At 40.8% G+C, this 13,150-nt stretch overlaps 1 protein-coding gene across 1 annotated transcript in view; it reads left to right on the top strand.

Moving 5' to 3' along the window:
* The window catches only part of DNAI1 (dynein axonemal intermediate chain 1), a 151,822-nt gene that overhangs the window by 4,473 nt on the left and 134,199 nt on the right, over positions 1-13,150 (top strand). The window contains exons 2-5 of the mRNA XM_072860890.1: positions 7,499-7,567; positions 9,404-9,502; positions 10,399-10,479; positions 12,064-12,190. Of these exons, the coding sequence (XP_072716991.1) occupies positions 7,499-7,567; positions 9,404-9,502; positions 10,399-10,479; positions 12,064-12,190 (376 nt within the window). The remainder of the gene's footprint in view (positions 1-7,498; positions 7,568-9,403; positions 9,503-10,398; positions 10,480-12,063; positions 12,191-13,150) is intronic.

The raw sequence follows: 13,150 nt of genomic DNA on the forward strand, positions 1-13,150 counted from the left end.
AAATGGTTTTACAGAGATGTCAAGCTTAGCTCTAATAATAACTCTCCCTCTTCCCCTTAAAATCCTACAAGCAGCTGTGTTCTCTTTTTTACAGATTACGTGTTAACCTCTGTGCTGTGCTCCGGAGGAAGTGGGAATGATAATGTCTCTGCTCAGGAAGATGAAGTAAACTTAGCAGGAGCATTCTGTGATTGCTCAGCCTGCTTGTCTTATGGTGACAGCTAGCATGGGGAGCAGAAAGGCTGCAGGAGTGTCTCTTTAATGATCTTAAAAAAAAATAGCCTGGGTTTGTCATTGCCCTGATGAGTGTTTCATTAATACATTACTGATTTTCAGACCTTGGAAAATTTGCTTAATATGAACTGACAGTTCAGCTTTGCAGACTAATCAACCTGCATCATCCCTGCTTCTGAGTTTTCTGGTATTTTAGGCTGGATCTGCAGATCCAGATCTGCTTAGTCCACCTTGTGCTTTAAGCATAAGGAGAAATTTCACATTACTCAATGAGTTATTGTATAGTGGTGTGTCTGGCTCCTTACCTTGCAGTGACCAGTTGCAGGAACTAGCTTAAACAGTCAGTATAGGAGAAGAATGTACCACCCAGCAAAGGCTATAGTGAGGAGCCTTATCCTGGACAGCAGGACAGCACACATAGCAGCATCATTGCATCTTCTACTTGATTAGTCAGGGCAGGCCTTGGATCTGAGCATGAGGGATGGACACATTTTTTCCTAAAGGATTTCTGTGGTCACAAATACAGGATTTAACCTGGTTCTTAAATGAACAGGTCACAAATTCAGGATTTAACCTGGTTCTTAAATGAACACTTGCTCTTGAGAGTACATCTCTGCTTCCCAGTATGCCAAGATGATTTATTTACCATCAGCATTGCCACTGACAAGTCAGAGGTTTTCTGCAGCGGAGGATGAAATAGTTGAAAAGTAGGGCCACAGAAAATAGCTGTTAAAAAAGAACCAGACATGATTGTTCCAGGATTTGGAAAAAGCTTCAGGGCTTTTGCTATTCAGTCAAGAAGGCAGGTACTGATGGTCCTGTGTCTATTTTTTATAAACTCAGTTAATGAGTCTCAGATCAGCAATTAGTGGCTGTCACATCGCCAACAAAAAGAGAGAGTAATAATGACTGTGGATAGAGTAAGCAAGAAAGACAAGACTTGAATGGCTGGTTGAGTATGATTCTTTATTTCCTTAATTTCAGGCCAAGCTGGAGGCACATTACTAAGGTGTTGAGGGCAAAACTTCCACTAGGCATTGCATCTCTTTGATCCTTGCCCTCCCATTACATGTTTCTGGGATGCAGAAATAGGATAGCTCTTTCTAAATGCCAGCCTGGTAGTGCCTTTCTCATTTACAGCCATGTCCTTTGGAAAGTAGCCAGTAGTTTCTTCTTATTTTAATTTTCCTGTCTTATAACTAAAAAAAAATATTTAGAGGAATTTCATTTGGAGACAACTCAGACATCCTACCTAAAAATACAATTAGAAATGCTTGTTGGATAGGTCAGCAACAGGAAAACTTCCTGCTGAAGGACTTGATTTTGCAGCTATTTGCATCTCCTGATGGCTTGTCTGCATTAGAGGGAGCTGTGGTAAGGTAAAAGAAAATTAAATGGCATTTAAAGCATCACTTTTCAGCTGTTTCCTCTCTTCATCTGTATCATCCTGTTGGATTACTGTATCTTTGCGGTAGTCAATAGTCAATTTGCCTTGTAGCATAGTTGATGCCTGGGCCAGGGAGGAATTTCTAGGTGCTGCTATCATAAACACATCCTGGAAGAAAGGTCCAGAAAAGAACAGTCACTTGGGTTTTCTATATCCTTAATTTAAGCATTATGACTGTTATGGGCTTCTAATGTCTTTTCACTGTGGGAACTATGATAATCTGTTCATTTATTTAATGTAAGACAGTCATCAGAGTAAAACATGTTTAGCATGCATAAATTCTCACTCTGTAGCAGTGGAGCACTTCCCAGGGTGGTCAGAGTTATGATGGTGACCCAGAGGTGAGAAACTCCTTATAACTCTTTAATGCCTCCTACCCATTCCTTAGTTCCCTAGCAACAACATCTCTTTTTTCCTAATATAAATTCCTCATAATTATTCACACTCCTCTTCTTGTTAATTATTATTATTATTAAAGCGAGGGATAGTAGCACCATTTATTGGGAAGATTTAGGAAGACTGTTGATTCTTTCTGTGGCAAGACCATCTTCAGTTTATATGGAATTTGCTAAAATGTAACTGTTTGGATTGAAATGTTCTTTGCTAGGTGTCTGACTTAGGCTATACATTAAAAAAAAAGACTGTAGATGCTGAACAACATAAACCAAAATACTAGTAGCAACTTACTGTCTGAACTCTGTCCATGCTTGTAAGCCTGGGAGAGCTTAAGTGAGGCAGGGAACTTACAAAAAACAAAGTGTGTCATTATGGAATTAAGCAGTGTATCATAATGCCTGTGCCCAATGGGATGAATTGAAGGTTGCCCCAGCAACCTTAACTCTCGCATTTTCTAACTTCTGAATGCTTCTCGTTGAGATGCTAATAATAGTCTGTTAACTTATAATTTTTTTTCTGTAGCTAATTATGTAACAGCAAAAATGTGCTTGAATTTTAGAGATGCGTATGAAGGCCAGTCCTTGTTGTGAGCATCTTGCTAGTGAATATACAATAATTATGTTGATTCACAGTTATAGTTTATTTTTTATTTGTATTGTGGATGCATTTGTGACCTCTTCCTTGTTGTACAAACACTGTGTGATGTGGAACAAAGAAATAGCTGTCAGAGCAAAAGCATTACATCTTAAATAATAGTTTACAGGTAACACATTGATACAGTAAAAAGAAGAATGAGGAAGCAATGGCCATCATTTTGAGCCATGGTGGCAGGACACCAACTACCTGGATGCTATTGAGGACGCTTTACAGCTAATGTGGCAGAGAGGAGTTTTAAGGAAAGGTATGAATAAGGACAGTGTGCTGGCTTTGGAAAGATTTACAGGGAGCAGGAGCTTGCAAAAGACATAGCAAAAGGACAAAGCACAGATACACCAATAAAAAGGAATGTCAGGACTGCCTTTTTCAGCAAGTGGTGCAGCAGTAGACTTTGTGGTATTATGTAAATGAGGAGGCGATGTAAAAGATTGTGTAGTCTCGACTGACCCATGTTTGCTCCCCACCTTGCTTCTTGTAATAGTTTTAAACAGATCTACTCGTTTTGATGAGTGTTGCTTAGTGCTAATTATTACCAAGATACTAGGATCTCATCTCATCTCTTCATGTTTGTGTCACCTTCCAGCTGGATACTAACAGTTTTAGGTACTTTGGGATGAACCTTGTGTCACCTCAGGCACCTTGCTGACATAGGCTGCTGTAGTGCATCCCTGCAGGAATGGTGCTTGCATCCCGAAGGCTGCCTTCTTTTTATACTGACTTCTGTAGAGTATCAAGTCAAGTAAAGTTGCAGTCTTGACCTTCATTGGCCAGAGACCATGTCCAACAAATAAGATATTCAACTTTTGTTGTTGTTGAAGTATATGTCTGTGCTGTGGGGGATGGTTTGTCTAGGCAGGAGACGAGAGTTTTGCTGAAGGACCCTGGAATGAGCTAAGGTCTAACACCTTCCTAGTCCCTGCTGCCATCTGCCAGACAAACCTGCCCTCATCTGCTCCAGGTATGGCTGTCTTGGCTTTGTGGAGCACATATGGATGAAAGCCCAGGGCCTACACTGGTGAGTGCGTGCTGGCTTCCCTCTTCATGTTTAGCACACTTTTGGAGTGGGCTGTGTCCATACTATGCAGCACTTGGCCAAGGACCTGTGTGATAACCAAGTAGTCCTAAAGCATAATGGTTTGGGTTGGAGGAGGCGGTTGGAGCTTCTTTAGTTCAAAATACCAGAGGTAATAACTGCAATTTTATAACTGTCCTGCCAGTCATGTTCTTGGTCCCTGCTGTGGGGAACTACTTCACTTAGTTCCCAGGGAGCCCTAAAGCAAGCTGCCACAGTCAGGGAGCAGGGTCTGGCAGTAAAGTAGGAATGAGTCAAATGGAGAAGGGCTGTGAATCCCACCAACAGATGCAATGAGACCCCTCCCTTGAACACCCTCTCCCAGTTGTACACAACCGGACGTGGTACTCTCAGCTACCCTTTGATAAAAGGTAAAAACATGCATGGGATCGAAGTTAAGAGTTGCAGAGCCTGGTTCTTTTTTTAAATAGTCTGTAAACGTTGTTACACTCAAAATCTTGCTTACAGGCAAAGAGGAGGCATACCTTATATATATAAAACTAAGGATTTAATGTTAGCATGACTGAAATCTTAGTCTATACATTATCATCAGTCCAGATGTAATTATTACAGAAAATAAGAAGTACTTCTGTGAAAAAAAAATCAATAATAATAATAATAATAATAATAATAATAATAATAATGCAGTTAAAATTGTTGCATGCAAGCTTCTTAGTTTCTACGCCTGTTCTGGTATTGTGCTCACCCTTCTGGTCCTCTGGTTCCCAAGGCTGATGGTTTCATTTGGCTGTCGGTGGTGGTGTTGGTGAGGATGTTATGGCAAGTTGACAGCACCTGGGGTCCTTCACTGGGAAGGATAAGATTCCATGTTGATGGTTTCTTCTTCACTCTAGAACCCACCTGGAGTTTCTTTTCTATGTTAGCTAACACACTTTCACACCTTTCTCTTTCTTCCTTGGTCTGGTGTTCCACATTACGCCTGATGTTACTGTGTATGATGCTTTTTAAGTGTGCTAGACACTATTATTTTGTTTTCCTTGTTACCCCTAAACCCAGCTTTGTCCAGTTGCCCTGTCTGCCGGTCTGCATTTCTCTAACTGGCCAGTGGTGAGATGCTTACAGCTATGGAGTCTCCGATGTCAAGCCCATGCCCCATCTCTTATAATCCCCTGCCTGTACTCTGTGCCATATCCCGGGTTTCCTCAGAGTCTCTGTATCATACCAGGCCTGTACTATATCATTAAGTTACAGTCGTAAAGCCATGATGGTACCATACAAAGACAAAAGAAATAAAGCAAATTATCCGTAGGCCCCTGGTTGATTAGAAAAATTGCTTACACTCTACCCTACAAACCCTTTATGGTGTGGGGAGCAGGGCAGGGTTTGTGCTGCTTCCTTCCAGTGAACTCTTAACTCTAGCTTTTCTTCAGTGTCAATTTTGGATTTTAATACAGTTGCAGATATTTATTCACAAGTGGCTCTTTGCATTATGTTAATTGACATGTGTGCAACTGCCAAAACCAATTACCCTCAGATTGCCTTGTCAATGCCTTTGCTGCTGGATAAATGCTTTTATAGACTCATTTACAAAGGGTAATAGTGAGTAGGCTTTGTTTCATGTTTAAAATTAAGAGTTTGATTTTGATTTGGATCTGAATAAAATTCTGCTCTGAAAATCTGTTTTAAATTTTGTTGCTTACATCACACCTAATTCACATGTAGTGTGATCCTTGTAGAACAGGGTGCTCTATTGCCCATTGCCAAGCAATCAAAGTGGGGAGACAGGCCAGCTCTGTAATCCAACGGTCTCAGTAGTGGTTGTGATGCTGGGGCTCCTAGGCTCTCTGCTTTGCTCTGCTACCAGCCCACTGTGGGATTATAAAGGAAATGTCATAACTCTTTATTTTCTCCACTTGAGTCATGACAATTTGTATTTCAAAGTGAGGCACATTTTCTAAGCATAGAAATATATTGGTCTCCTCATTTTTCATCGCTTTTAATATCTGTCTTCTGGAATAAAAATAATCCCTGATGCCTTGTTAGTAACAGCAGTTTTACATGGCTTAGCTTGTACAAAGGGAAACAACTCTGAAAGTCACAGCCTCACATCTCTGCTACAGTTTGTTCTGCTCTGAAAATATTTCTTTTCTGAATTCTTATTGTCAAGTCTTAACAAGTAATGGGGCTTTAGGAACAAGAACTGGGGATACTGGGTCAAAGTCATTCTGGCTGCTTAATTGTTTAATACATGGGAAGCAGATGGTAGAAATTAATATTTAGTTTTCATAATGAAGGGGAATCATAAGAGGAGTCTAGGAATCTCTGTAAAGGCTTGTACTCCTTAAGGTGTTCATAAGAGATACAGAAAAGAGGATGAACAACAGATAGCGTGATAAAGCTGGGCTCTCCAGTGGAAGAACTAGGAAAACCAGATGAAAGCAACAAGTGGCAGACTTAAAAAGCAAGCAGCAGTTCTTTGCATTAGCATGCAGTTATACCATGGGCATGCTTGCTGTGGAAGTCGTGCATGCTAAAAATGCGCATGGATTCCAAAATGACTGAATACATTTGTGGAGAAAAAGATCCACTGATATGAAATAAAAAGGACAGCATTTCTCATTCAAGTGCCTGTGGGAAGCTGAGAGGGCATTCTGGAGAAAGCTCCATAGGTAACTGCTTTTGAATACTGTTGGAGAGAGATACTTAGCTAGGTGGACCTTTGATCTGAGATGAAAGGTGCACTCTAATGTTCTTCTAAAGAAAATCAATAAACCCATGGGAGCTTTCTCCTCCACCCCTTGGTTTTCCTTCCCTCTTCTCCTCTAGTATCCCCTTCTTTCCTGTCACAAAGTCAAGCACTTTGTCCAAGTAGCTCCGCTGCTTTTTCCATCCATCCCATCTGATGTTATCTGGATCCATCCTGAAACTGTTCTTGCCAAGGTTTCTAATGTTGTCTCTTTTTTTTGATTTATCAGCTTGCTCTCCTTCTGCCTTCTGGGTTCTTGGTTATGTCTGTCCCTCAGTGTCTTCTCAAAAGGATCCTCTTCATTTCCTCTCCTAATTTCTGTAAAGTTTTCATAAAGCTTTATCGCTGGTCCTCTTCTGTTATTCCTTAACCTCTGGGTAATCTCCCTCAGAAATACTCTATAAGGCTCCCTGTAAACAACTATTTCAGTGTTTTCCATGTTTTTTCAGCACTCATAGCTTTGTAGGTGTGGATCTGCTCTCTCCAGGCTCACCGTGACATGCAAGCATTTGGGGCAAGAGCAGCCTTTCTGTGTGTTTGATTAAGGCACTAGAACCCCATGTGTGTGACATTTAGGTGTATCACAGATAGGTGGTAACAAGGACAGAGCCTAGGGTTTCTTCATGCTGATAAACTGCTGTCTTGTATTAGAATCACAGAATGATAGAATTTTAGGTTGGAAAAGACTCTTAAGATCATCGAGTCCAACCATTAACCTAACGCTGCCAAGTCCACCACTAAATCGTGTCCCGAAGCACCACATCTACACATCTTTCAAATATCTCCAGGGATGGTGACTCCACCACCGTTATGAAAGTGTCTGACTTTCATGCAAATGATTTATAAACAAAATACTAGTATACCTGGCTTTTGAAACATACCATTGCAGCAAACATTAGTAAGCACATTAAACTTCTATTCTGCTTTGGTTAAATTAGGAAACAAGGTGCTTTGAAGGTTTACACTGGGTATGTTCTTGCTTCAGGGCCAAAGTGGACCTTCAGGAGGAAAGGCAGTACCACCAAGGCCTGCTAAAGCTGTATCTAAAAAACGGGTAAGATCCACAAATCCATGAGTCTTAAAAATGTTTTTCCCTTCTTTGTCTATGAGATGCAAACTAGTTTCAGTCTGAACAATGGCATGTTTGATGGAATTGGTAACATTCCAATTGATTTAGCAGTAAGGGGTTGCTCTACATTTCCGCTGAGAAGGGAATTACACTAGCAAATTAGAATAAAAATGGCAGCTAAAACAAAAGCACAATTTAGGTAAACTGCAAGATGAAAAGATTAAAATAAAACGTTTGGGATGTAAATTCCAAAATATAGGCTGGCAGAGACTATGAGAAAACTGCCTGCTTGGTTTAGAAAATTCAAAAGATAGCCCGTATTCACTTAATTAACATAGAAGTACAAGCATTAGAGAAAACAGTGTTAACTTTTTGACTGTTAGCCTCATGATAATGTTTTTACTGTCAGGCAAATAAATGCTTACACTACCCTTATTTAATCTACCTTCCTCTTATTTAGCTCCATTGACATGGGTGGAAGAAGGACAGTTTACATGCCTTTAAACAGGCATGGTGATAAGCAGCTTTTCACTTTCTTAGGACAAATCACAGTCTTGTTAAATGTTCATCTTTTGACCCTTTAAAAATGGGAAGTTATTTACTTTTAAATTAAAAACATAAATAAAAATGCTAAACCTACAACACTTTTTATCTGTTTCACTAGGGAAAACAGCACTGAACTAACTGGCATCAAATTGTGTGTGATAAATGTCCTACAAGCAGTTGTTCATGTGGGGAGTGTTAAATCATAAACAACTGTTCTGCCATCATAATCTCTTGTGTATCAGAGCTCCTGACCTTCCTTACAGCTTGCCTCATTTCAGCTCCCTTGAGGAAAAAAAAGGCTGCAGCCTGTGACTTTCCCTGGGTGCCTGGCATATGCAGAATTCTCTGTTACTTTCAGTCACTGGACATTTTTGCACAACATTGTGCTTTTTACCTTTGTGGCGCTCTGCAGATAGCAAAGCTTTGCTGGATCTAGTCTCTATACCTGCAAACAGCCTTCACGTATACCCTGGACTCATCAGCAGCTCCATATGGCTATAAAGTTTAGCAGACCTGAGAGAACTGTATTTAAAAGAATGATGGATTGATTTTAAATCAACCCATTATGCATTTCAAACTGAGGGAGAAATTTTGCCTGAAGCAGTTAAACACTTTAATCAGCAACTTTGTGTTCTAGCAGTTTATTTGTAAAGACAATTAATTGAAATTAATCCCTGCAGTGATTCCTTTCCAGTTAATGACATCATATCATGACATCAACCCTAGCCCAGCCCAAGGAGAGCAGCTCTGTGTGTTGGGCGGATGCAGACCTGCTGGCCTTTGCAAGAAAATGGTTAACATTGCTCCAGGAGCCGCATCCTTGCAGCTTTGTATCTTGAACTAATTTCTAAGTGTAGTTTATAGAATAGCACTTCAGAAGGAGTTGCAGGTCCTTGACTTGTGCCCTTGAATAGCGCTAAAGTATACCTCATTTGGGTATTATGTGGTCAGAAGAAACAGAACTGCCAACTTCTAAACTGAAATTGGAGTTACTTGAGTTTTGTTATTGGAGTTACTCCAGTTTTGTTACAGGCCAGGAGTTATCTTCAGACAGCAGCTCCTCTAACCCACTGAACTCTTGCTGGCAAGTATAGCACTTCAACAATCTTCAGTTTTGGGCTTGCCATTTGGGGTTATCTGCTCTGCTCAAAGCACAGATGAATGGGGAAATGCAGTTTTGTCCTCCATGCTCCATGCCTGGAGAAGTGCTGGTTTTGGAGGGAGCAAAACAATCACAGTCTTGGTGCACTAATGGGCCTGTTGTTCCTGTGCTAGGAGGATGATGTCTCCACTGAAGCGGGAGAGGGAGTAGATGAATGGGCAGCAGCAAAGACTCTAGTCAAACCCCCAGATCAACTGGAGCTGACTGAAGCTGTGAGTAAAACAGTGCCTGTAGTTGTCATGAGATGTGTACAAAACTCCATAAGACGAAGCCTGCCTCTTACCCATTTGTTTCGGAGGAAATTCTGCGAGAGTAGACTCCAGTACTTGCTAAAGTACGGTATCTGCAGCATAAACTGAAAACAGGGAGAATGTACTTTGAAACACAGTTCTGGCCTTAAGACAATGGAGTTGATCCAAGAGGGGAATGGGGCCAGGGCTTCCCTCAGATAAGGAGGACCCCAGAGCTTTTCAGGTGCCTGTGTGTGATACACAGGACAGGGAGATGTCCTACAGTTTTATGACCATTTCTTTTCAGCTTGGTTCAGTAGGATTGCAGTCAGTCACTCTTCCAACTGCAGTTGTCTCTCTCTTCTCACTGCCGTGTAAAACTCTAGCATTGCTCCCTGTTGTCCAAGTAGCTCCCAAAGGGAAGCTGTAAGTACTTCCCCCCACTCAGGCAGTGAAAACGGTTAACACCAGTACTGGTTTTTGTTTGCAGTGGTCAATCCTGCAAGCACTGCTACTGAGCTTATTGTTTATTTTTGGACAGTGTATGCTTCAAGACACGGGTTGTCTTTCTTGCCCTGTAGAATGCAGCTAGCATTTTTCAAATGCTACCATAGCTTAGATAAGAATTAACATGACAGCTAAAGAATTCAAGAAAGCGCACTGAAATACTACGGTATGAAGCAAGATGACTGTTCTAGGTTCCACTCTGAGCCAGCTTGGCTCCAAGCTTTGTTCTTGTGGAGGCATCAGCTGCACGTGAGGTATCTGCAGCGAGCTGAACATCATAGAACCGAGCGTAAACCTGGTGATTTTTGCATGCTGTACATTGTATTAACAGTGGACTTTCATTATGATACTATTTTGTTTCCATTCCAAAGGAATTAAAAGAGGAATTTACACGTATCCTGACAGCTAATAATCCCCATGCTCCCCAGAATATCATCAGATACAGCTTTAAAGTAAGTGTGGCATGACCTGTAAAACCAGGATGAGATTTTTTGCAATTAACTTGTTTTGTGTTTCCCTTTGATTTACAAGCAGGTAAATTTCCTTTTAATGTGACTTCATCTTGTTACATATTTACTGCTAATGGTTCCTAAAGGGTTTTTGCAGAGAGTAAAAGTCTAAAAGCACTGACGTATTTAGTCAGAAGTAGGACATAACAATTACTCAACAAGATCTGGCAGCAAACATAATTAGTGCAGGTAATGTCAGGCAGTAACTTCTCCATTCAGTGGTGGTTAGGTGGTTGTCAAAGCATTGACAAAAGGCAATGCTTTACTCAGTCTGTAAGACAGTTATGCCTCAGTAGCCTCACATCAAGATTCAGTTGTTTGAATTATAGGAGAGCTCAGAAATGTGCTTTGTGAAATCACTGACAAGAGCTCTATTCATGATGAGTAGGAGTGAATCAGGGAGGGCGCATCAAATACTGCCAGGAAACATCCAAGAGTCACACCTTCACATTTGTGTGTGCAGAGTATATGCGGCATTACTCTGGCACAGCCTCCTCCTGCTAGCATGTACAGCTAACAGCACAGGCTGCCCCAGGGGGAGAGTGGAATGATGGCTTTGTCTCCCACTCCTCCCTTGGAAGGATTACGCCCTCCAAAAGAAAGGACACAGGGACAGCTCCTCCAGCTCTGGCATTGGATCATCCCCAACGTTAGGCAGGGAACAGACAACCACATGAAATATTCCTGAGCCTGTCTCATCTCTGTGCTACTGAAACTAGTTTGACCAACCATTACATGAGATCACCAGAAAAAGGAAATCAGTCTTGTGGAAGCAAATAAGGTCACTTTTTCTTCTATTTGGAGTTCATGTTTTCCATATTTATGGGATAGAAACAGGTGATGAATAATCTGTATCTTCAAATCCTTCACAGTGACTGAAGTGGGCTCAATGCTATGCTGTGTTGGTACAGAAAGCAGTCATATTTTTAAGAAGAAACTATAGAAGCATCTGTGGTCTGCAGTGGCTTCTGATTGCTTTTAGGTGCAGCTCAAAATCTTAATACACAGTTTGAGCCTAGGTGCGTGCCTGCACTGTACAGTGGTCTACAAGCAAGTGCCAATCAAGCTGGCTTCAAACAGCTGAACTCGTACAGTGCTTATAACCTGGGCATGGTGCTAAGATGCTGTACTGTCTCTAGATCAGAGCTGCTCTCTACATATGGTGCTGCTCTTGTGTAGGTACAACAACTCATTCAGGGATCTCAGCACAACAGGGCATGAGAGTCTCTTAGGGAGTGCTGTGTAGTAGAGGTCCCCTAGAACTATATTTAAACTCACTTGCTGTGGTAGCGATGGAGAACTAGAGGTTTCATATTCTTGCTTCTTTTCATTGTATTTTTAATTTATGTCTCTCAATGTCCTGAGATATAAATACCTGCTGGAAGAAATTCCATATAAATATGCCAATAACAAACATATATTTATTAGTATGTATTTTCTTAGCTTTAGCAATTCAGGCTACACAGTATTTCTGGTTTAAAATATTTTTTTTCCACGTTGATTTCATTGTTTTTTTCCTCTTTGCAGGAACGAGCATACAAGCCAATAAGCTATGTGGATCAAATGGCCATTCACTTCTCTTTGAATGGAAACATGATACTCAAAGATTCAGATGAAGGCAGACGGCAGAGTATCAGATTAAGCACTGCAGCAGGCAGGTTTATTATCTGAAGCCACAATAATTTTCAGCTAGGCACTGATAGGACTTATTCAACATGAGGGAATGATCATCCTTCGTCACCACAAAATTGAACAGCTCCTATGTTGACTTGTATCCTTCTTGGGAAACAAAACCAGAAAAAACAATCAACCAGATGTTTGCCACAGTGTAGACAATGGTGCAGGCTTTTTAAGCCATGTGAACACTAATACTGAAATTTTCAGAGCTATTTAGTGTCTTTTAAACATCTTCCACTACCATTAGTTGGACATACATGTCTACATGCCTTAGCCTGCTTTGAAAGTTTCAGCCATGATTTAAAGTATTAAAGCAGAAATGTTTGGAGGCTGGGTGCGCATTCAGGAAACTATCATATACTTGACCAATTCTTACACTCTTACCAGGACATCTATTTCTGGACAATGTGAGATAGAAGATATTGAGCTAGTTGGACCTTAGATCTGAGCTACTATCGCCATTCCTAGGTTTTCAGTCAGAGACAACTTACTCAGAGGCTGAAAAGCTCTATTGTTTGTAAAGAATTCTACGTTTGAATTTTCAGCAGGGAAAGATGTACTGCCTAGTGATTTTCTCACATTTCTGCTGTTTGTGGAAGGAGAAGTTGTGTCACAAAGAGTGTCCTTTCAAGGTGATAACTGTCAGGCATGATGATAACACTGGATAAGCTCCTGCGAATAGTTGTTACTTGCAGCTTGTGAGGGTCAGTCCCTCTTTTATTTTACACTTAACAAAATGTGCATGATTATTTGAAGTAGGACAAAGGGCTGAATAGGATCTTCAATGCCATGAAAGCATGGATTGTTGTTGTTGGCAGTGCTTTTTGTAGATTCCAAACCAGCTAGTTTCAAGCAGCTTGATGCTAGCATGACTACACACTCAAGGCTGTGATTGGAATGTAGACATCAATCATTCTCTAACAAGACTAGTATATTA

The sequence above is a fragment of the Ciconia boyciana genome, chromosome 4, assembly GCF_034638445.1.
Source record: "Ciconia boyciana chromosome 4, ASM3463844v1, whole genome shotgun sequence".
In the NCBI taxonomy this organism is placed as follows: domain Eukaryota; kingdom Metazoa; phylum Chordata; class Aves; order Ciconiiformes; family Ciconiidae; genus Ciconia; species Ciconia boyciana.